General features: G+C 46.3%; 1 protein-coding gene across 2 annotated transcripts in view; it reads right to left on the bottom strand.

The window, feature by feature from the left end:
* Positions 1-8,490, bottom strand: part of sema3bl (sema domain, immunoglobulin domain (Ig), short basic domain, secreted, (semaphorin) 3bl) — a 153,172-nt gene extending 144,682 nt beyond the window's left edge. Inside the window, exon 1 of one of the 2 annotated variants that reach the window (XM_041192366.1) lies at positions 8,136-8,490. In XM_041192366.1, coding sequence (XP_041048300.1) covers positions 8,136-8,247 — 112 coding nt within the window. In that variant the 5' untranslated portion in view covers positions 8,248-8,490. Of the gene's footprint in view, positions 1-3,810; positions 3,848-8,135 lie in introns of those variants that run through there. The other variant, XM_041192367.1, reaches the window with a different exon arrangement.
* Positions 8,491-24,294: the final 15,804 nt, after the last annotated feature.

Genomic DNA, 24,294 nt, shown 5'->3' with positions numbered 1-24,294 from the left:
CCCGGGAGTGTTTTGACCCTGTTTACGAGCTCTGTAAATGCAAGTTGTTGTTGTATGATGCCACCTCTTTGCTCACACCTGGGGAATGTTGGGAAACTGCTGGTCAAGTCAGAGAAGGCTGAAGCTTCTCTTATGGTTATTTTTGTTTGAGAAATAGCCACTCCCTGGTGAACGGTTGGAAAGTACAAGGGAAAGGCTGCAGTTATACTACCAAATATGCCTTGCTGCACCTTCCATTTTGCAGCAATGCCAGTACAAAGATTAAACCCTTTTTAAAATTCATTCGCAGGATGCGGACGTCACTGGCTGGGCCACCAGTTATTGCCCATCCCTAATTGCCCTTGAGAAGGTGGTGGTGAGCTGCCTTCTTGAACCGCTGCTGTCCATGTGCTGTAGGTACACCCACAGTGCTGTTAGAGAGGGAGTTCCAGGATTTTGACCCAGCGACAGTGAAGGAACGGCCGATATATTTCCAAGTCAGGATGGTGAGTAGCTTGGAGGGGAACTTCCAGGTGGTGGTGTTCCTATGTGTCTGCTGCCCTTGTCCTTCTGGACGGCAGAGGTCGTGGGTTTGGAAGGTGCTGTCTAAGGAGCCTTGGTGAGTTCCTGCAGTGCACCTTGTAGACGGTACACACTGCTGCTACTGTGCGTTGGTGGTCGAGGAAGTGAATGTTTGTGGATGGGTTGCTAATCAAGCGGGTTGCTTTGTCCTGGATGGTGCCAAGCTTCTTGAGTGTGGTTGGAGCTGCACTCATCCAGGCAAGTGGGGAGTATTCCATCACACTCCTGACTTGTGCCTTGTAGACGGTGGACAGGCTTTGGGGAGTCAGGAGATGAGTTAATTGCCACAGGATTTCTAACCTCTGACCTGCTCCTGTAGCCACAGTATTTATATGGCTAGTGCAGTTCAGTTTTTGGTCCTGGCATGTTGACAGACTTGCATTGATAGAAAATTTTTCACAATTTCAGGACACCCCCAAAGCACTTTACAACCAATCAGATACTTTCGAAATGTTGTAATGTAGGAAACATGGCAGCCAATTTGTGCACATCAAGCTCCCACAAACAGAGATAAATGATCTGATAATCTGCTGTTTTTAAGTTGAGTTTGGCTAGGGACAGAGAGGAGAGCTCTTTTGATGTTTTTTGAAATAGCAGCCTGGGATCTTTCACTTCCACCTGAGAGGACTTAACGTCACATGGGAAAGATGACACTTGCGCCAGTGCAGCACTCCCTCACTAGTGCACTGGAATCTTTTTAAACCTCAATTTTGGGCTTGAGTCCTAGAGTGGGACCTGAACCCACAACCTGTGGGCTGAGAGGTGAGAGTTCACCAAATGAACCACAGCTGACTGCAAAAGAAGCAGAGCCAGACCAGACACTGGAGAGAAATGTCTCCCCAGAAGATGCAGTCTGACATTGCTTCAGTACAGGATATAACAACACTAATAAGTCCTGCTTCACTGCTGCAATTATGTAACTGTTTAGACCAAGATTGGAGGAGCTAGTCTCAGGATGGTGATTATAAAGGGAGGCCGATTTGCTGAAAACAACAATAATTAATCCAGCTGTTGTCCTTTTGTTGTTCTATGCCGATTTTTGCAAACCCTAAAACCCATAAAATATTAGAACAACACTCGAGAGAGCCACAATCGCTTTGCATTGTGTCACACATCCTGCAATCACAGAGAACTCCTCAGTAAGGAACTCATCAGAAAATATTTTAGATGGCTTTTATTGACGGATCCATAAAAATGCATGTTACACCACAGATATGAGGGGGGTCACAGGAGTGTAACTGGAGTATGTTACATGGGCCATAGAGTTCGTCTATTAAATGGTCACACCAATATTGTGGATGTTATAAAAGAATGTATATTGTGTTACCTCAAAAACCATGGTGCTGACAGATTTACGTTCAAGAACGTCTTAAAGAGAATGCTGTGTCAAATTTACACAGACACACACACAGACACACACCCTAAAAGATATCCATAAAATGTATATTATATTGAAGTGGTGCTAATGCAGAGCACCCACATGGGCTCTCTGTGAGCTACAATGGGTCTAATAACAATCAGTGGCCCACCAGTAATTACTGTGGATTGTGATCCATCAGGGTGTTATTGAAGACTGTGATATATCAGTTTGTTATGAGAGTCAGTGAACCATGAATGTGTTATTGGAGCCTGTGGTATATCGCTTTGTGGCTGTGATCAGTGTGTGATACAGACAGTAACATGACTGCCTGATTTAGTGAAGAATTGGATCACTTTATCAATTTCATATAAGTCACCAGCTGTTGCATCATCAACAATATTTTCTGGTTATGGAATTCTGTCCCCTCCATATGAACACCTTCTCCACTGTGGTGTCATGCAGACTAGGGGTGGAAGAGGGAAATGGGATGCTGCTCCTTCTGGCAGCTGCCAACTGGAAAGTTAGTGTGTCTGGTAGGGTGAACAATGAACAGCCATGGCTGACCACCTCCTCTCTGCCCCCTCCACAAGGCACTGTGTGCCAACACCCACTGTCACTGGCTCAACAACAATTTATGTCTACCAAGGGCCCTAAAAAAACAACAGCAAAGTGTGTCCACTGAAAATCCTCATGTAAATGGATGGCTTTCTTGTAAAGAGTGTGTTAGGCCTTGGAGTCTGCCCAGAGGCAGTAGGACTCTAACCCAGCAAGAGGCAGCATTTACGAGAATGGGGGTGTTATGCAAAAAAAAAGGGACCACCTGAACTGGAGGGCAAGGGTCGGATTCTCTCATGGGCTCAGGGAAACCCAATCTGTGCACTTTTTCACCTTGTGACGTGCACACCGGACCCATGTCTGACATTGCCCAGGACTTAGGTCTTTTCACACGGGGGGTGGGGCTTGCAATGCCTTTTGTGAGCTGCAATAGAGTGCGTGAGGAGTTTGGGTGTGAGAAGGCACGCCTCGGTTCTCCAACACAGCAGCCCAGTTCCCAAAGATGCTTAAAGGCCCCACAAACCTCATCTCCTTACTCACCCCACCATGTTACCCCATGCCCCTTCAGGTTGCTGACCCACCCCCCATGCCAACCCATAACCCCTCAGATCACTCATGCAACCTCATATCCCATTGCCCCCCCCCACCCACCCCCATGCCACCATACTCCCTCAGGTCACATATGCCACCTCCATGCCCCACATGTGAGCTCCATAATCACTCACCTAGTCTCCACTATGTACAGTCTCAGGAGGAATGCAATAACAACGAGAATTATTTTAAAGTCAAACCCACTATCATTGATACTGGGCAGAGGGCGGGGGGGGGGGGTGGTGGAGAAACTACTCCAGTGTACAGAAACAAAGTAATCTTTTAAGTGCCTATTTGGTTTGCATATAAAGACAAAACTAATACAAAGGCATATTCTGTTACCCCAGCTTCTTAAAAGTGTCACTCATTCTTGGATCAATAGACCACCTGCTGAGCTGAAGCCATCAACGGCTTTTGAAACCCAGTCAAGTATTCAGAATGATTACAGTTGTCATAACAAATATTTATATTCACATTGCCCGAAACTAACAGAACAGAATAGTGTCTGTCCTGTTTCCATTTCAAAGCAAAGTGCCTTTCAATCAATTTCAACTTTCAGAAGCAGGGTTTTTCAACAGCCAGATCTGTAAGCCAATTTAAATCACAGCACAAAACATGACAACAGAGGCTAACGGGCATTTTTAAAAACATTTTAATGCATTATGGCACTTTATTCAGTGGAAAAAGCCCTGCAATGTATGACAACACTTAAACAATAGTAGTCAATGTAAGGGTCATCCTACCTTTGCAGGGCAGGAGGTACATTTTGCCAAGGCTCCCAAAATGTATATAGCACATGAAAATTGTGTGTGGGAGGAAATGCAATTTTCCTGTGGTCCTCAAAATGGGGACCCTGACCTGGAGGAGATGTGCACACCTTCCCAACCTGCAAATGGGCCACATGAAAAATGGCATGGCTCAGGAAAGAAGAAAACATTTTTTCCCAGCGAAAAAATACAACTTGTGTTTGGCAACCCGATTCGCACCTCCACTTTGAGACAAAACATTGGCCCCAGAACTCCAAATGAATTCTGGCAAGGGATTTCTCTCCCTTTGTTCCTTATTCCCTTGCCAGTCACAATTATACACACTTGGCATCAATGCAAAAAATTGCTAATGTTTCCATCAGCTTTTGCTGCAATGTACTCACGACAAACCCGAATGTTACAGGATCGGAGTCCCGTGAGTGTTGTAGGACAGTCCTGCCCACTACATCTGCAGAATCAATTCTATCATCTCATCTGTGGAAGTCATTATGCCATCTACAGGGAGTTGCAAACTTCACTTCAATGGTAGACCATTACAGGAAGAGCTTATAAGCTTGTGAGGGATCGCATTTTGCACCGTGGTCCACAGGGAGGCAACCTCTTGTCCAAAGTAATGATTAAAGGTAGAAGAATATGGGCTGAAGGCACTTTATACTCGTAAATATCAAAAGGTGCATGCACATGCACACACGCATGCACACATATGTATAATGTTGCTTGTTCCAGTTAATGGGTCCTGGATAGCTGGATTTTATTTAAATAGAATTATCTGACAAATATTCCCATTTTACAAGGGCTTTGCTTCAAAAGTCCACACCCATGCCCTTCAGCTGGGTGAAACATAGGTCGACAGGATCCTGTCAGAGCGCAATCGTCTCCTAATAGGTGATCAGTAGGTTTTGAAGCCCATCTACTTTCTTTCTCCCCAGTGTTACATTGATAAGTTTCTGTTGGGGGGAGGGGGCTGGTGGTGGGGGAGGGGAGGGTGGAGACGGAAATGGACATCGCTCTCAGTCTTGATGCAGAAACTGAAAGGAAAAGGCTGCCGGGGGTGGGGGGGGTGGGAGTGGTGGTGGTGGTTGTGGGGGGGTGGGGGGGGTTGGTTGTGGTTGTTTGTAGGAGGCTTCTTTATTGGGCTAATAAAGCGGCTGAAGGAAGATGCTGCAGTTTCAGGTTCTGGGCTGGCTTTTCAAAAAGTAGCCATTGGGAGGAGGAGAGATTCAAACTTTAATCGACATGGCAGCATCTACAGTGTGGATTTTATAAGAGGGATAGTATTTACACCCCCCCCACCCCCCACCCCCGGCCATACCATTTAACCCTCCCCCCGCCCTTCATATTAATCCCTACTCAATCCCAGGGCTAGCAGTGTCTATGAAACAATACTCCAGTGACAGCCATAGATTTTAACAGGGGTTAAATACCAAGGGACTTTGCCAATTCGACATATTTCTGGGCATTCATCACATGACCTCCTGCCTCCAGGTGCCCCACCCCAACACTCCTGCCATTGGTCACTTGACATATCCAACCTCATGATTCCCTGCCTGCCTACCCCAATCAGAAGGTGAATAGACTCTCCATTTGATTGAATACTTGACTGTCAGTTCAACAGCTTTCTCTCCCATGTGCAATATTTTGTTATAATTAATAAACAAAAAAGTGATCAAAGGAAATTTGGTTTTTCTTTATTATTCTCCTATTGTTTATCTCCTGGGCTTTTGATCTTTGCAGTGTCCGAGAGATCTGTCTTTAATTCCTGGGCACTCCAGGGTAATCCTGGAGGGTTGGCAACCCCATATACCAGCCCCTCCACCAATTCCCAGCCATACCTTCCAACTCTTGCCCTTAAGTCCTCCAACTCTGGCCTCCTATCCACCTCTCCTTACCTTTGCTCCTCGATTGTGGCAGGGCATGCAGTTGGCTTGACACTCTTCCCTAACAGACCCTCCCCACACCCCTATCTCAAATTTAAATGCTTTCTCATCTTTAAAGCAGCGTTTTGTGTTACCTCCTTCCCTCTTCTTTTCCACTACTGTTTTGTGTCTGTTTCTCCTCCCTGAGGCCCGTCTGTGATGATTAGTACATCTACCCTGGCTCGTCTCGTTCCAGAAGCCTGAGTACTTTCCGTGTACTGAGGGGCTTCACTGTGGGAGGTGCAGTCATTTGGAGGGGATATTAAATTCTGCCCTTTCAAGTGGATGTGAAAGATCCCACAGAACAATTCAAAGATCTTCCAAGTTGGCTGCGGTGTTTGTTCAGAAATCCCCTTCAAAATAATTCACTGCACATAAAGTGCTTTGGGACCATTATGGCAGATTTGATAATGGCACTGAATAAATGATTGTCTTCATTTAACAGAATTAAAGCCACTGGTGGAATAAACTCCCCAGACAGACATAGAAGCATTTAGTATTGATTCACTCAAACGCAAATTTGAGAATATCATTTCGGGAGACAGTATACAAGGAGCTTGAGATATGGAAGGAAAGAGGCAATTTTGCACCTATTCTTCCCAAAGCTGTACACCACTGGAAACCTTGAGTCATTTCTGGAGCTGTAGTGCAAAGAAAACTTTTACATAGCATCATTCAGGATCTTAGGACATTCCGAAGCTCTATGTAGCCAATGATGTCGTTTTGAAATTTAATGACTGCTGTAATGTGAGACAATGTTGTAATTTGTTATTGATTAATTAATAAGAGATTGTTTGCTAGGGTTACTCAACAACTCTATTTACAGTGGATCATGCAATTAGCAAGGAGGTAGAAGATGAAATAGATAGACTTTGGTTTTTCGCCATCTAACAATTACTATGTTCTTGCATCTGACAGAAGCGGACCTCAGCCAAGATTTGTCATACAGCTAAGAATAACACAAATTAGAATGAGCAAATCTGGCTACAAGTCAATTAATGTCTCGCTGAATTTACTCAAATGTCTGCCAAGCCTCCTCATGTTGCCCAGCTAGCACAGGCACAATGTAACACAAATTAAAATGGGCAAATCTGGCTACACTCCAGTGAACGTTCAGCAATCTTAACAGTCCCTGGACTCTAGGAGCCTGGTGAAAATGATAAAACCTTTGAATAGTACAGCATCAGAGCCAGCTCTTTGCAGCTATCCTGTGAAAAATATCCTTTCAAGTGTTTATATATTCTCTTCTGAAAATTACTATTGACTCAGCTTCCACCACTTTGTCAGACAGTGCATTCAGCATATAACATGTGAACAAACTGTCGCTGTATAATAAATAGATGCAATTTAAACAAGAAATGCTGCAGTCCCATGGTAATGCTCAACATTGTGCTCACTGACCCACCACAGAAAATATAACTCAAGAGCAGAGAATGGTAGAAATATACAGCACACTGAAGGAGAATGGTAAAAGACAAGTTAATATCTGAGGTAGGACCCTTCTGCAGAATTCAGGTGGGAAGCTCCTCAGGGATCAGCAACTGGGCTAATGAGATCCAGATGTTGCCAGCTGAGAGAAAGAGAAAGAGAGAGAGAGAGAGGTTGGGGATGTCTATCTCTCCTCCCTTCCTCTCCCCTCTACCGCAGAGGGAGAGAGTCAACCCAATTTTCTCACTGGAGGTTTTAATTGGGTGTTTCCCCTTTCAGATACAAACCCACCCACTGGGTATTCCTGGCACTATCTTTCAGTTCAAATTTACCAGCAATTGACATTTTTTTTTTGGGTGGTGTTGTTTAATCTTCAATACACTCCCAGTACCATCAAACCCTGAGAGACACACACACACACCTTCAGGAGTGAATGATTTAACCTCCCATGCACTTGCGCTGGTGGCATCAGAGACCTGGCAATCATCAAGCAGGCATCATGTAATGAAAAATGTGAGGGCGACAGTTCTTTAAGCTAACTACATTTGCAAAGAGAACGGATCCCGTGTGGGAAAATAAAATCTATTTTTATAAACAAGGGCTCAATTTTTTTAAAAAAACTTGCAATTCTGCTCAACCGCACACATTCACCAATCACTCAAAGGTACCAGACATCCAAATGATCCGATATCCATCCAGTTAATCACGTTCACGTCAATTCCCTTCATCTAAAAGTGATCAAACCATTCGAACGCGGTAGAAAATTTGGCACACCATAACCCTGACTAATAAAATCACTGCAGAACAAGTCCCAGGTTTCTTTAAAACTCCAGAACAACCGTTACCAGGGCATAACAACAAATCTCTGGTCTAAAATCATAGTGAATTCCTTGGTGTTTTTTTTTAATGCTTTATATATATATATATATATATATCCAAAGTTGAATAGTCACCTACCTTTGTAGGGTAGCCGGAGTCTGGGAATATTCATTTTAGCGTTCACATCTTGTAGCTCAGCAAAGAGAAGCAAAGTGCCGAGAGTTTGTATCAGAGACATGAAACCCCTCATTTTATTAAAAAAAAAGTCAAATTTAAGAGTTCCAAAATGACACCTTTTCTTTTTTTTTTTCTGGAGTTGGTTATTTATCAAGACTTGCTTCGTTTTTTTTTAAAACGATCAAATCCGATCTGACAGTCCAGCTTTCCTGGCAGGTGGCGAATTTAGAGAGAGAGAGAGAGAGAGAGAAGCAGCGGCGGAGAGGTCACCTCCGCCCCGAATTCCGGGGTTCAGACGGCTACAAAGCAGCGCTGGCGATCACAGACTTTTGAGATGGAGCTGCCGAGGTGAGGCGGTCTCCGATGGGTTTTTATATCCACGGTGCCCCTCCCAATCCCAACACCCGAGGTTACGCCTCCCCACACGCTCCAAACGCGTGGGAAGGGAGCCAGTTCCTAACACAGCCGAGCCAGAAGCTGGGACACCCTCCTCCCGTTTGTGTGTTTAGGCTAATTTAACACCCCCCACCCCCAACTCCAGAAACACTACTTAACTGAGAGATGATTCAGATTCATCCAATTCTAATTCTGATCTAATTCAGTCCAAATCTCTCAACCAACGATATTATGGGGAACAAAGGTTGGAATTTGGTTTGAGGAATAGCTTAACATAAGCAAGAGCGAGTGCTCGAAAATCATTCACACTGTGACCGAGCCAGCGCACAGAACCTACACACATGAGCGTGGTCAATGTGTTCCCGTTGAGCATTGAGGTCTGGGCGTCATGACCGTGCCGAACAGAAACCAAAGAAGCGTTTGTTGTCAAGCGGGAATGTCGGTGGCACATCCAATAATTCTTCGGTGCAAAAAAATGTTGGATTGGACAAGTCACCTAAATGTGATGTGAGGAAAAGATTTTTCACCCAGATAGGGTGGCCGGGAGCCTGGAACGCACTTCCTGAAAGGGTGGTGGAGGCAGGTTCCATCGAGGTGTTCAAGAGAGAATTGCTACCTGAATAGAGAGAATGTGCAAGGCGAGGAGGGTAAGGCAGGGCGAGTGGGACCAGGTGGAATGTGCTTTCAGAGAGCCAGTGCAGACTCAATGGGCTGAATGGCCCCCCGTCTGCACTTTAAGGATACTGTGATTCATGCTTGCTCCTGTTTAAGGTCCATTTGATCTACAAAGCCCAGTCTCAGTGTGAAGCGGCAGTGATTCTGCCCTGATGCTGAAATTCGATTGTAAATTCACCTCTAAACTCTGGAGGAGTTCAGGAAATTTTAATTGATTCGAAGCCATTAACATGGCGGGTTCCAACCCAACAAGATTCACCCACTGATGGAGTTCTGATTATAGTATATATACTGCCTGAGGGTGGGAGGAGAATGGAGACTGCATGTGGTCTTTGCTGTGATGGTATCCTGCCAAGGATTCAGCCCCGGGGACTCTTGGCGCTGAGTCAAAAGGTGGTCGATTCAAAGCCCGCTCCAGGGTTTGGGCATGTGGTTTAGGTGCAGAATCCTTTTTATGCGTGGTTACAAAGGAAGGTTCTATCACCCCTCTCAGTTGGATGTAAGGTACCCCATTCAAAGAAAAGCAGAGGCGTTCTCCCAGGTACCCCAGACGATAATTATTCTTCAGTCGGCATCACTAAAACTGAGTACCTGGTCATTTATGTCACTGCAATTAGTGGGAGCTTGCTGTGCACAAATTGGTTGCCATCTTTCCCTACAATGCTGATTACGCTTCAGAAGGTACTTCATTGACTGTAAAGTACTTTGGGATGTCCTGACATTATGAAAGGCGCTATATAAATGCAAACCCTGTCTTTCCTAGCTGTCCTCGGCCTCCACAGGTATTGGGTGTGGGGCAATCCGACAGCCAGTAGATGTTTGAGTCTATGTTCGTGATCTCCCTGAGCGAACTCTCTAACAAAATGTTCCAGGCCATTCAATATTTAATGGGGTTTTGCCATCTAATAGGAAATTTTCCACTTCACAGAATCATATTGGGGGCAATTATAACTTCATTCCCACAACCCCAGCCCCCTCCCCCACTGTCGGGAAGCTGAGGGGATCTGGTGAATGCAGATTTGTCCCAATTTGTCCTCCACTGAAGCTATTAAAGAGTAATACAGCACAGAGTTTTCCAGCATTCCACCCAACCCCATCAGCTTTACAATGGGCAAGTTAGGTTAAAATTTCTCCCCCCCCCCCCAACTCCTGTGGGATCATATGATACAGAAAGAGGCTATTTGGGTAATTATGCCAATGGTGGCTCTTGAAGAGATATCCAATAAGTTCCACTCCCGCTGATCTTCCCCAATAGAATTTCCTGTTTAAGTATCTATCCAACTCCCCTTTGAAAGTTATCATTAAACCTGCTTCTACTACCATTTCAGGCAGCGCATTCCAGAATTGACAACTCACTGGCTAAAACAATTCTTCACACCTCCACCTTACCCGCACCCGCCCAACTCTCCACCCATCACTCGTTGTTGCTTCAGATTGATTCGATATGACTTGCTGTAAAAACTCCATCAGCATCTCACGCGCTGTGGGATGTCAAGCTTTCCAGAGTGCGGCCATTAGATCTCACAATCTTAAAACCTTTCTATCGTAATCTTAAAATCCGGCTTCATTTTTTACGGAGAAATGTCCTCCTACCGGGGAGAATTCTCCTGCCCTTCTTTGAATAGTGCCACGGGATCTTTACATCATTCTAAAAGAAGATTTCATGCATGGTAATGCACTTCATATTGGATCTACAACTACTTCCTTCAGCAGCTTTAAGAAAGAATCTGCATTTATATAGCGACTTCCACGACCTCAGGCCCTTCCAAAGTGCTTTACAGTCAACTGAATACTTTTCAAGTGTAGTCAGTGTTAGAATGTAGAGAAACACAGCTGCCAATTTGTGCACAGCAAGCTCCCACAAACAGATGACTGGATCAACTGATTTTGTGATATTGATTGAGGGATAAATGTTGGCCAGGACACCGGGGAGAATTCTCCTGCTCTTCTTTGAATAGTGCCATGGGATCTCTACATCCATCTAAGAGGGCAAGAAGGGGCCTCAGTGTAATGTCTCATTGCCCACAGTGCAGCATTCCCTTACTACGACTCTGAGTGTCAACCTAGATTTTATGCTCTGGTATCTTGGAGTGAGATTTACCCACAGCACCTGATACAGCCAGGATTATCATAGTAAACATCGTAAAGGTGCTTAAAGGAGGTCAAAAAGGCACAAAACAGTAGTGAAAAAATAAAGGAGGATAGATAACCTAGTGCTATAGGCAGGTTTCGAGGAGGCATTTGCATGTAGACAGATAGAGGGCTTTAGGGAAGGGCTTTCAGAGAAGTGTTTCGAGATAACTAAGGGCCCTGCCACAAATTGAGGAGCAAAGTTGCAGAGAGATGCTCAGGAGAGTTGGAGGACTGAAGGCAAGAGTTGGGAGGTACAGCTGACAGGGGCTGCAAAAGGCAAGGCAGGGAAGGGCTGGTATATATATTGTTGCCAACCTTCCAGGATTACTCTGGAATGCACAGGAATTAAAGACTGACCTCTCGGACACTGCAGAGATCAAAAACCCAGGAGGTAAACGATGGATGTAAATTTCTTTTGAACAATTCTGTTTATTAATTCTAAAAAAAAACCTGACACGGGAAAGAAGGCTGTTTGATTGACAGTCAAGAATCCAACCAAATGAAGAGGAGCAGGCAGGCAGGACACCATGAGGATGGATATGTCAGGTGACCAATGGCAAGAGTGTGAGGGCAGGGCATTTGGGGGCAGGAGGTCATGTGATGAAACCTCCAAGAACCTGTCCAACCAGAGTTGGTGGCCTTACTTGTAAGAGAGGATGAGGGTTTTAAATTAGATGTGGTGGGGATAAGGGAGCACCACGAGAGGCTGGCAAGGTCAGGGGTGATGGGTGAGCAACATGTGTAGGGAACGATTAAAAAATTCAGTGAGTGCTGAGCAAACAATGCATCAAGTGTGGAGTAGCAAGCGGGAATCAGCAAGCTTCGTTCAATAAACACAAGAGTTTTTTGTGGTCACTGTTGTAATGTAGGGAAATGTGGAATCCCATTTGCGTACAGCAAGCTCCCACAAACAGCAAGGAGTTAATGTCCCGGCAATCTCTTTTGATGAAGCTTGTTAATGGATATTTTATTATTTAAGACACCAGGGAGAACTTCTCTGCTCTTTGAAACAGTGCCAGTGGGTCTTTACTGTGATGTTGAGAGAGCAGACTGTTCGATGAAGAACACAAAGAAGTTTGACACCATCCAGGACAAAGCAGCCCGCTTGATTGGCATCCGATCCACAGACATTCACTCACTCCACCACCGATGCACAGTAGCAGCAGTGTGTACCATCTACAAGATGCACAGCAGGAATTGACCAAGTCTCCTTAGACAGCACCTTCCAATGACCACTGCCATCTAGAAGGACAAAGGCAGCAGATAGATGGGAGCACCACCACCTGATAGTTCCCCTCCAAGTCACTCACCATCCTGACTTGGAAATATATCGCTGTCCCTTCACTGTCGCTGGGTCAAAATCCTGGGACTCCCTTCCTAACAGCACTGTGGGTGTACCTACATCACAGGGGCTACAGCGGTTCAAGAAGGCAGCTCACCACCACCTTCTCAAGGGCAATAAGGGTTGGGCAATAAATACTGGCCTAGCCGCGACGTCCACATCCCATGAATGAATAAAAACAGGTCTCATCTGAAAGGCAGCAATTCTGACAGTGTAGTACTCCCTCCGTATTGCGCTGAAGTGTCAGCATGGATTATATCTTTGGCGTGGACCTTTAACTCAGATCCTCAGATCCACCTGACCTATGGGAGGTCCAGTCTAAAGCTTTTCTTATGCTTCTACCTCCATCTTCAGATTGTCATAAAGATGCTGCAAGGCCCCAGCACTTCTCCTTGAAGATATATTTTTTTAAAAAATAAGCTTTTAAGTTAATGGTTTATTATCCATGCCATTGCACATATGGCACAATTGAAGGGAGGTATTTGAAAGGGAATGGGGCATGTAGAGGGGAACAGATCATTCATGGGAAAAATGTAGCACAGGGCAAAGAACTGGGAGCTGGACTGGGAAACGCTTGCCTGGCTGAAGCAGAAATGGAAGGGCTCAGAATAAATTCCAAACCTGGCTGAAACCTGAGGGCAGAGTCATTCCTTGGAGTCAGAATGGGAGCAGCAGTATTCCTGGGACTGAGGGAGGAAGCTGAGTCATCTCTGCTGGCACCAGAATCGGGGCAGATGAAGGTAGATTTGGCTTAGGCTGTGGTGGCTGCAGAATGCTGTATCCAGGCCTGCTACAGCCTGTTCGACCAGATAGCAAAGGGGTTCCACTCCCCATTGGATCTGTACCCCAGGCACAGTTTGCTGCCTAAACCCCTGTTCAAGACCCTGGTTGTCTGAAAATCACGCCCTGTTTTACAATGAATATCTTGGGGTTGAAATGAAACAAAGACTTGCATTTATATATAAATGCTATAGCACCTTTCACAGCACTTTAGCGCCAATGAAGGGTAGTCGCTATTGTAATTCAAGCAATGTGGCAGCCTATTTGTGCACAGAGAGATCCCACAAACAATAACATGATAACAGCCAGATAATTTGTTTGAGTGATGTTGGGTTGAGGGATAAATATTGGTCGGGATACTAGGGATAAATCCCCTCACCTTCTTACGAAGAGTGCAATGTGATCTTTTTTCTTACGTCAGCCCAAGAGATGGTGGATGGGACTTTGGTTTAATGCTATTTTTCAGATAAAAACAGGAACATAATGAGCATCGATGTCCAGAATGTTCCATGGTGCTGTCCAGACAACAAAGTTTATGACTGTGGTGAGTGATTACCTGCGGATCCTCAGGAATATTGGTCAGTTTATATCATATAGACAATAATGGACAGCCAGGATAGGTTAAAGGGCAGTATTCTTCTATGGATGTTCAGATATTTAACAAGTAAACAAACAAAGTATTAGCGGTTTGATGCTTGATATAAAGGAGAGATGTGGAGGAAAGAGGCAGTGTGATCTCTGTTGTAATGTACCAGTTAAACCAAGCCTTCTAAAATAAATTGATTTTGTATTTCCCTCTGCAGCCTTTGAATATTTTTAAGGCAGAGCTAGATAGTTTGATACGCAAGTGGACAAGAGGTTACCGGGGGTAGGCGGGAATGAAAGGTTGAGGTTACAGCCAGATCAGCCATGATCTTATTGAAAGGCGGAGCAAGCTGGAAGGGCTGAGTGGCCTACTCCTGCTCTTAATTTGAATGTTCGTATGTTAGTTTGCCTGCTTTCGAAGGCACTGCCTCATGTTGGAGAATGACCCACAGGCAATGGCCATCGTCCGGCATCTCACCCAAGTTTGAACTATGGGCTATTGAACTACAGAGGGCACCACAGCAGAGGCTATTTCTTATCCGACACCCAAACATAGGAACTGGAGAAGGCCATGCAGCCCCTCTAGCTAGCCCCACCATTCAGTTCAATCATGGCTGATCTGTATCTTAACACCATATACTCGCCTTGGTTCCACATTCCTTAATACCCTTGCTGAACAACTGTCCATTAAATTTCAGATTTGATATATGCAAAGGTGCAAACTTTCCAGTGGGGGATGGGGGAGAGTGATCAGGAGCTCCAACTTTGGCTGGTTTCCCCCTAACGCCTCCCACCTCCGCCCTCTTCTCCATCCCAGATGCCCAGGAACAACAGCACAAACTAGGGTGAAGTCCCCGAGCCCCAAACCAAGTGCTGTTATTGCTCACAAAACCACCGGAGGGAGCTCAAAACAACTTCTGTCATGACAGGAATGTAGTGAAATGCTGAAAATGTCGCTCTAATTTCTTTCACAGGTTCTGGAACAGCCCAAGTTTATTGGAGGTCTTGGCTGTATTATTATTTCTTTGCGGGGAGTTGCAAAAGAAAGGAATCCCTGGGAAGCACTTCCTTCGACAACCAGGAGAGTGAACACCAGGAATCTTGCTCTTTCTGATACTGGGACATAGTGTAACAGGAATGTCGTTTCTTCTACGGTTGACCTAGAAGTACTGCCTTTTAAAATGACTCCTTCCCCACTGCAGCCCCTGAATCACTTCTAACACTGCCTTGCAGCAAAGGGTTGTGTAATTTCCTACACTTTGAAATTGATCCAAAAAATCAAATCTTCTCTATTAAACAAATTGGCAATTTTTCCTTCAAAGAAATGTTTTTAAAGCTGCAGCCGATTAAGTGTAACATCACATTCTGGCCTCAGGGTCAAATAGCGCTTTATTAATATTCCGATATATAAAGAAAATTAAATCGGCATTTTCCTGCAATTCCCACAGCGATGTCTCATCCACAACAACACTGCACTCACCAGTTCAGCCCACGGATCAAATGTGCAAATATCAGGATCACTATTCTCAATTACGTTTATTTAAATCAAAGCTGCAAGAAGAGGTTGCCCTTTATCACTGTGCCAATTATGTTAGGGCAATGCCAAGAGTACATACCCTTATATGTGTAAGAACCATCTGAACATCTCCATTAGGTTCCAATCTTTAACCCATTCCCAGGTATACTTTATTCTGCATATAAACTGTCTGAACCCCTCGATTAAATTTCAGCCTGTAACTCACTCTCAGGTATCCACTGTTCTCTATATAAACTGTCCGAACCTCTCGATTAAATTTCAGCCTGTAACTCACTCTCAGGTATCCATTGCTCTTTATATAAACTGTCCGAACCCCTCGATTAAATTTCAGCCTGTAACTCACTCTCAGGTAGCCACAGTTCTTTATATAAACTGCCTGAACCCCTCGATTAAATTTCAGCCTGCAACTCACTCTCAGGTAGCCACAGTTCTTTATATAAATTGTCCAAACCCCTCAATTAAATTCCAGCCTGTAACTCACTCTCAGGTAGCTACTGTTCTTTATACAAAATGTCTGAATCCCCCGATTAAATTTCAGCCTGTAACTCACTCTCAGGTATCCACTGTTCTTTATATAAACTGTCTGAACCCCTCGATTAAATTTCAGCCTGTAACTCACTCTCAGGTATCCACTGTTCTTTATATAAACTGTCTGAACCCTTCGATTAAATTTCAGCCTGTAACTCACTCTCGGGTAGCCATTATTCAGTATATACACTGTCTGAACCCATTAATCAGATTCCAACCTCGAACTCATTCTCAATATCAACTATTCTTTATGTAAACTGCCTGAACTCCTTGATTAAATTCCAGCCTGTAACTGAATCAACAACGAGCATTTCTGCAGCAATTTTAATAGGAAAATGTCTCAAGTAGCTGCATTGAGGCATCATCAAAATAAAGTTGTCACTGAGGCAAAGATGGGGGTGTTAGGATGGGGTACGCAAAGGCTTGGCCAAAGAGGTGGGTTTTAATGAGGGTCTTAAAGGAGGAGAGAGAGCGGTGAGAGGGGAGGCGTTGGGGGATTTCTGACTGTTGGGTCCAGGGGGCTGAAAGCCCTGTTACCAATGCTGGAGGGACAGTGATGGACACCCGCTTAGAGTCAGGAAAAGGGAAGCTTGGGAGCCAGAAGATTTGTGGAGCTGGAGCAGATGACAGATATAGGGGAGGTACAAAGCCATGAATGGATTTAAATACAAGAATGAGAGTTTTTAATTTGGGATGGTGGGAAACTGGGAACCAATGCAGAGCACCGAGGACAAAGGTGATAGGTGAGCAGAATTTGGGGCGGAAGTGTCTGCTCTGGGCCTAAGCCTAATGGGAAAACATGCCGAATTGCGGGCTGCTGGTAAGTTGATAAGTTGTGCGGTGGGGCAAGCAGGAAATCAAGTTACCCCGCCATCACATCGGAGCACCATATTTAACTATCACCCTGGCAGCAATTCAGTCACAGCGCGCTGAACTTCAGAGAAGGACCCGGCAGGCAGGGTTCAACCAGCACCAAAAAAAAAATCCAATCTGCTCTGTTCACATTCAGCGAAGCCTCGCTGGACACAACTTTAAATGCAGCGGAGGGTAATGCAGTGACATCTCGCTGGACACTCCTTTAAATGCAGCGGAGGGTAAGAAGAAGGTCCTTGACCCGAGGGATGGGAGGAGGAGGCCCGCCCGTCTCACCACCCCTGCATGTGAGGCCAGGGGGGTGAGTGCCAACTCCATGCTTGTGGGGACCACCCTACAGGGCAGAAAAAGACCTCACCGGCACCATCGGGGTAAGGGAACCCTCTACTCCCCATACTCACCTCACTAAGTGGGAACTGGGACTTTCCCATGCATAAATTCCCTTCACAGGATGATGGGGTGCTGCCTCATCACCCCACTGCAGTCCCTGTGGTTTGCAGATAGGGGGCGACCGCAGGTCGCTGACCCAGCCACACCAAGGGCTCAAATTTTGGGGGAGGAGGGGGAGGTGACTGGTGTAGAGGGTAACTGCAGATGATGCTGCTGCTGCCATGTCTCTGTTGCCCTTGTCCTTCTAGCTGCTGGAGTTTGTGGCTCTGGAGGGTGCTGCTGACGTACCCTTGGGGACTAGCAGTAGCGCATCTTTCATATGGCACACAGTTGCCAATGGGCAGGTGGTGGAGATTGGCAACATGCAAACGTCAACTGCTTCACAAGTGCTCACAAACCATCTTCAATCTTTACACAGGAGAGGACAGCGCACAACAGGCATGAGAGAGAGAAGACGGGAAGGGGGTCATGCCCAATCTCCGCCCCCTCTCAGAGTATGAAGAGCGAGCTGCTGAGCTGACAGGGGAGGAGAGTGACCGTTCCTGTGGTGACAGTGAGGCTGGCCTCCCCCAGCCATCCAGTGAGGAAGCATTGCTTAATCTCTGCACAGAGAAACCTGAGGGTGAGGCTCGGAGCAATGTAGGATGCAGCCCATCCAGTCACCCATTCTCTCCTCTTTCCATTACAGGTGCCTTCAGGAAAAGGGTGAGGCCAGACCCCGATCCTGAGCCCAGCCCCAGCTCCAGCCTGTAGAGGAGCGAGGAGGATGACAACGATGACGAATTTTCACCTGTAGGGTTGTCACGTCAGTCACCCGCACCCTCTGCCAGCCTCCCATACTGTTCGTTTGCCCTTCACAGCCTATTCCATCTAAACATCTTTCCCTTGTCAGGAATAAATGTTGGGATTCCCCTTCGGTTATTCGGTCGTCCAGCTGATCTCACTTGTAGCTCCACCTGCACAATGACCCTCCTCCCATCCAGCATTTAGTGAACTGGACATCAAGGGAGTGGTCAATGCTTCAGCAGCGATGGTGTGTGTTCCCTCCGTGTGCACCATGACCCTCTCTTCTCAAAACTGGTTGCCCTGCACCAACCACTTGCTCCAGCCACTAATCTGCTGTTCCGTGTCTCCAAACTGCTCTGTGTCTCCAAACTTCTCCATGTCTCCAAACTTCTCCATGTCTCCAAACTGCTCCATGTCTCTAAACTTCTCCATGTCTCCAAACTGCTCCGTGTCTCCAAACTTCTCCGTGTCTCCAAACTGCTCCGTGTCTCCAAACTTCTCCGTGTCTCCAAACTGCTCCATGTCTCCAAACTTCTCCGTGTCTCCAAACTGCTCCATGTCTCCAAACTGCTCCATGTCTCTAAACTGCTCCATGTCTCCAAACTTCTCCATGTCTCCAAACTTCTCCATGTCTCCAAACTGCTCCATGTCTCCAAACTGCTCCATGTCTCCAAACTTCTCCATGTCTCCAAACTTCTCCGTGTCTCCAAACTGCTCCATGTCTCCAAACTGCTCCATGTCTCCAGGCCACATTGGTCCCGGTCTGGGCCGGTGTGAAAGCCCCCTGGCCGGGCAGTTGATCGAATGGGGCGGGGGGTACAATTCTGGTGGTGTGGTCATTTGAATCCTGTCAACGAGATGGCCTTTGGTGGGACTGGTGATCCGCCCAATGATGGTCGAGACTGGAAATTCCCTCCGTCATTTCCTGACACTGGAAAATTGATTTTTCACTCCCCGCCAGGTTGCTTGGCCCCCACCTGCCACCAGCCCCACCGATGGAGGAAGGGGGCGATTCTGCTCTTAGTGTTCAAATCCCCGGTATCCATTATTCTGCTGATGCCTGAACACACAGAAATGCTGCTGAGGCTTTTCGTCTTGCACTCATCAGGACAAACACAAGAATGCCAAATGTCATACAGTCACAACAATTTATACTGCGGTGGAAAAGGCTGCCGATTGGCCAAATCATTGCCATGGAGAAAGAAATAGGAAACTATGACTCCCCAAATTGCTAAGCCTTGCTCCTTTCTTTGAATTATCCAGGACATAAACAACAACGTCAAAGCAATAAATTGCCCATTATAAAAAATGAATAATTCATAAACATGAGCAATAAAACGTACCAAGGAGCAGAGCTAACTAATAAATAACTGTTTTGCTTTTTCATATACAAAGCAGAGCTAGAGAGAGAGAGAGAGACAGGTGAGTCCCCAAATCCTGGTCACCACTGAAGGGGTAGGGGGCGGGGCTAAGCTAAGGATTTGGGTTTAACTAACATGGACTTTGTGTTTGTCTCTGGTGGCCAACAGTCTGTACTAGCTTTGGCAGAAATATGAAAGTGTGGGTCAGAAATGGATTGCTTTTCAGCCTAGGTTTTCCTCCTTATCCAGCCCAGCATGTGTATAGGTTTTTGGGGAGGGAGGGGGAGGAGGAGAGGGGAGTGTGTCTGTATGTGTGTGTCTGGCTCTCTCACACACACACTCATTCACTCTTGCACACACTCATTTTCTCTCTCTCACACACACACACACATACTCACATACATTCACTCACTCCCTCTCACACACATTCACTCACACTCACTAACTCACTCACACATTCGTTCAATCTCACACACACAGACTCACTCAACCACACTCACTCAATCTCTCGCACACACACTCTTTCTCTCACAGACATTCATTCTCACACACACACACACACTCATTTTCACACACAATCATCCTCACAAACATTCACTCCCTCACATACAATCACACACACTCACATGCACCCACACACTCTCTCACACACACACACACTCACTTTCACACATTATTGCCCTCTCACACACTCACGCCTCATTCACGCGCTCTCACTCACTCTCACACACTCACACATACTCACACACTCACTCACACACACTTAGTCACTCTCACACACTAACTCTCACACACACACTCACTCCCACTCACATACACACTCACTCACTCACTCTCACACACACTCACTCCCACTCACATACACACTCACTAACTCTCACACACACTCACTCCCACTCACATACACACTCACTCACTCTCACACACACACTCACTCCCACTCACATACACACTCACTAACTCTCACAAACACACACTCACTCCCACTCACACACACACTCACTCCCACTCACATACACACTCACTCACTCACACACACACACTCACTCCCACTCACATATATACTCACTCACTCACTCTCACACACACACTCACTCCCACTCACATACACACTCACTAACTCTCACACACACACACTCACTCCCACTCACACACACACTCACTCCCAGTCACATACATACTCACTCACTCACACACACACACTCACTCCCACTCACATATATACTCACTCACTCTCACACACACACTCACTCCCACTCACATACATACTCATTCACTATCAGACACGGGGCAGAATTTTACGACAGTGGGATTTTACGTTCCCTCTGTCATCAATGGTATAATGGCCCGTCGCATTTCACAGCCCTGTCCCTGCCAAAACGGGGCCATAAAATTCTGCTCTCACAGTCACTGTCACGCACACTCACTCACACGCTCACTCTTATGCTCAGTCACTCATTCTCACACTCATTTAATCACTCTCACATGCTCACTCACAATCTCACATACACTCACATGCAAGCACACTCACTCTCACTCACACACACACTCACTCACACTCTCTCATGCTTAGTCACTCACTCCCACTCTCTCTCACACACTTACTCTCATACACACTCATTCACTTTCACACTCATTCACTTACACATGTTTACTCTTTCTCTCACACACACTCACTCTAACACAGACTCACTCACTGCCTCGCAGACACTCACGCACTTTCTTACACAAACTCCTTCATTCTCTCATACGCACTCACTCATTCTCGTAGATACTCCGTCACTCTCAGCCACTCATTCTCTCACACACACATTCACACTCTCACTCATTCACTCACTCTTTGCAGCTTTAGTGAAAAAGCCCCTACTTCTCAGTCTTCTCTTCCTAACGCCGCCTCCTCGTTCTTCATAATGTCCTGGCGAGCCTTCAAGGCCGCTTTTCAATTACTTTTAAATACTTTCTATTTGAGTTTGTTCAAAACTACACAGTCTATGTACCGCTACTGTCCTTCACATCCGGCATTTACCCGCTGAACCCACCCCCCCCCCGGACCTGGGAGACTTGGGGATTAATATCACTGAGGAGGAGATTTGGAAGGCTGTGAAGGTGACAAGATAAGCTTTGCTCTCAGCCTGTCTAACCCTCCAGCTGTCCTGGGTCTCACTGTTGCTACAACCCGCTGCTCCTCCGAGCCTCAATGGGCCCCTCCGCCATCTTGACTCCTGTAAGGGGGTCGGCGCCTGCGCTGGGGGACAAGAGCGCGGCCAAGGGCAGACTACATCACCCAGAGTGCACCTTGGCCGTCAAAATAATTGGCCGCACAGACTCAAACTCTTGGTCCAATGACCCTTTCTATTAGAGAGCTTTTCCCTGGTGCAAAGCGCCCACCTCGTGCTTGTCTATGAACACATCGAGGTGGGAGGGCAGTCACGAGAGCGGGGGTTGGGGGGTGGGGGGGGGTGGGGGGGCAGTGCTGCCCAAGCCTGGGCCCTGCCGCCAGCCTGAGTCCCGGTGACTAGCACCAGATACAACCCCCATCAACCACGCCAAACGATCGCCTCCATTTACCCTGTGCTACCCCTTCATAACTGTAAACACTTCAATGAGGTCACCTCATAACCATCTCCACTCTTAACAAAAACAGCCCAGATGTTTAGGTTTTTTTAAAAAATTCATTCCGATGTGGGTGTCGCTGGCTGGGCCCCAGCATTTATTGCCCATTCCTAATTGCCCTTGAGAAGGTGGTGGTGAGCTGACTCCTTGAAAACAAGCGGCTTGCTGGGACACTTTCAAAGGGCAGTTAGGGGCTAACCACATCGCTGTAGGGTCTGGAGTCACATGTGGGCCAGACCGGGTAAGGAGGGCAGATTTCCCTCCCTAAAGGGCATTAGTGAGCCAGGTGTATTTTTTTTTTTAAATTTTACAACAATCTGGTAGTTTCACGGTCACCCTTACTGACGCTAGCTTTTCATTCCAAATTTATTAGCTCAGTTGAATTTAACTCCCTCAGCTGCTGTGGTGAGGTTTGAACTCATGGTTTCAGATCATTAGTCCAAGATTCTGGATTGCTCGTCCAAAAGCTGAACCACCGTGCAATTGGACCCCAAGCACTGTTCAGTGTCTGATTTGAACAATTGGAGTGGTGGGGGTTGGGGGAGGGTGAAGCACACATAAAACCCTATCTGAGAATGTCAGTCCTTTCAGGAATGAAGGGGAGAAATATTGGGGAGTGCAAGGAGGACAAGAAAATAAATTGCATTTTACAATCTACTCTTTGTTCTTGAAAGTTTAAGCTTGTCTTTAGGTCATTAGTGGCAAAACTCCCTTGTGCTGCAATCCTCTCCCATATCATTTGAGATTAGGTAGAGGTTCCTGTCCCACGTTTCCACAAGACTCCCAGTTTCTCCCAAGAACACCATCCCTCTGCTCTAGATGAAGGACAGACACAAGCAACCTTCAGCCTTTTCAGGGGATATTCCCCTCTCTGTCGAAAGGTGGGAGGCATTTCCAGCTCTGTGGTCTGATTCTACTCCTCCGCTGCCTGTCTGTTGATAGCTCTGTTAAACTCTCTACATTTTTCCATGCTCTTAAAGGCTCCAATTATCAGCATGTGAGCCCCAGCTGCACTGGAAGAACATCAAATCTCCTAATCTCTCACAGTGGTTTCAGATTAACCAAACAATTTGTCTCCGATGGTTCACATTCATTTGAAAGACTTCTTGCCTGGAAGCATCTCCTGTCTCCCCAAAGCCTGTCCACCATCTACAAGGCACAAGTCAGGAGTGTGATGGAATACTCCCCACTTGCCTGGATGAGTGCAGCTCCCACAACACTCAAGAAGCTTGACTCCATCCAGGACAAAGCAGCCCACTTAATTGGCATCACATCCACAAACATTCACTCCCTCCACCACCGACACACAGTGGCAGCAGTTTGTACCATTGACAAGGTGCACTGCAGGAACTCATCAAGACTCCTTAGACAGCAACTTCCAAACCCACGACTGCTACCATCTAGAAGGACAAGGTCAGCAGATATATGGGAACACCATCACCTGGAAGTTCCCCTCCAAACCACTCACTATCCTGACTTGGAAATATATCGTAGTTCCTTCACTGTCGCTGGATCAAGATCCTGGAACTCCCTCCCTAACAGCACTGTGGGTGTACCTACACCACATGGACTGCAGCCGTTCAAGAAGGCAACTCACCACCATCAATTAGGGATGGGCAATAAATGCTGGCCCAGCCAGCGAAGCCCACATCCCATGAATGAATTTTTAAAAATTCTTTAAGGATGTAGTCAGCTTTCTCTTGACATGTTGTGACCAGATTTCCCTGCCAATTGGTTAAAGTTTCCTCTTCTTCTTTCTACGAGTGAGTGGAAGTCATGGCCTGAACTGACCATTTAACACTGGTGCTAGTGTTGAGCAAAGCCTTTTCCTCTTATGAAGATAAGAAGAGTCTCTGGCTGTGTCAGCCACTGCTCAGTTGGCAACGTTCCTGCCTCTGAGTCACAAAGTTCTCGTCCAAGTCCCACGCCAGGGCTCGAGCACAAAAACGCCTGCTGACACTCTAGCACAGGACTGAGGGTGTGCTGCACTGTCGGAGGCACTGTCTTTCAGATGAGATGCTAAACTGCGGCCCCATCTGCCTTCTCAGGTGGCTGTAAAAGGCCCCATGGCTCTATTTCGAAGCATAGCAGAGGAGTCATCCCCGGTGTCCTGACCAATAT

The sequence above is a fragment of the Carcharodon carcharias genome, chromosome 7, assembly GCF_017639515.1.
Source record: "Carcharodon carcharias isolate sCarCar2 chromosome 7, sCarCar2.pri, whole genome shotgun sequence".
NCBI classification, from domain to species: Eukaryota; Metazoa; Chordata; class Chondrichthyes; order Lamniformes; family Lamnidae; genus Carcharodon; species Carcharodon carcharias.
The sequence above is the reverse complement of the archived record's forward strand: the minus strand, read 5'-3'. Positions and strand labels throughout refer to the sequence as shown.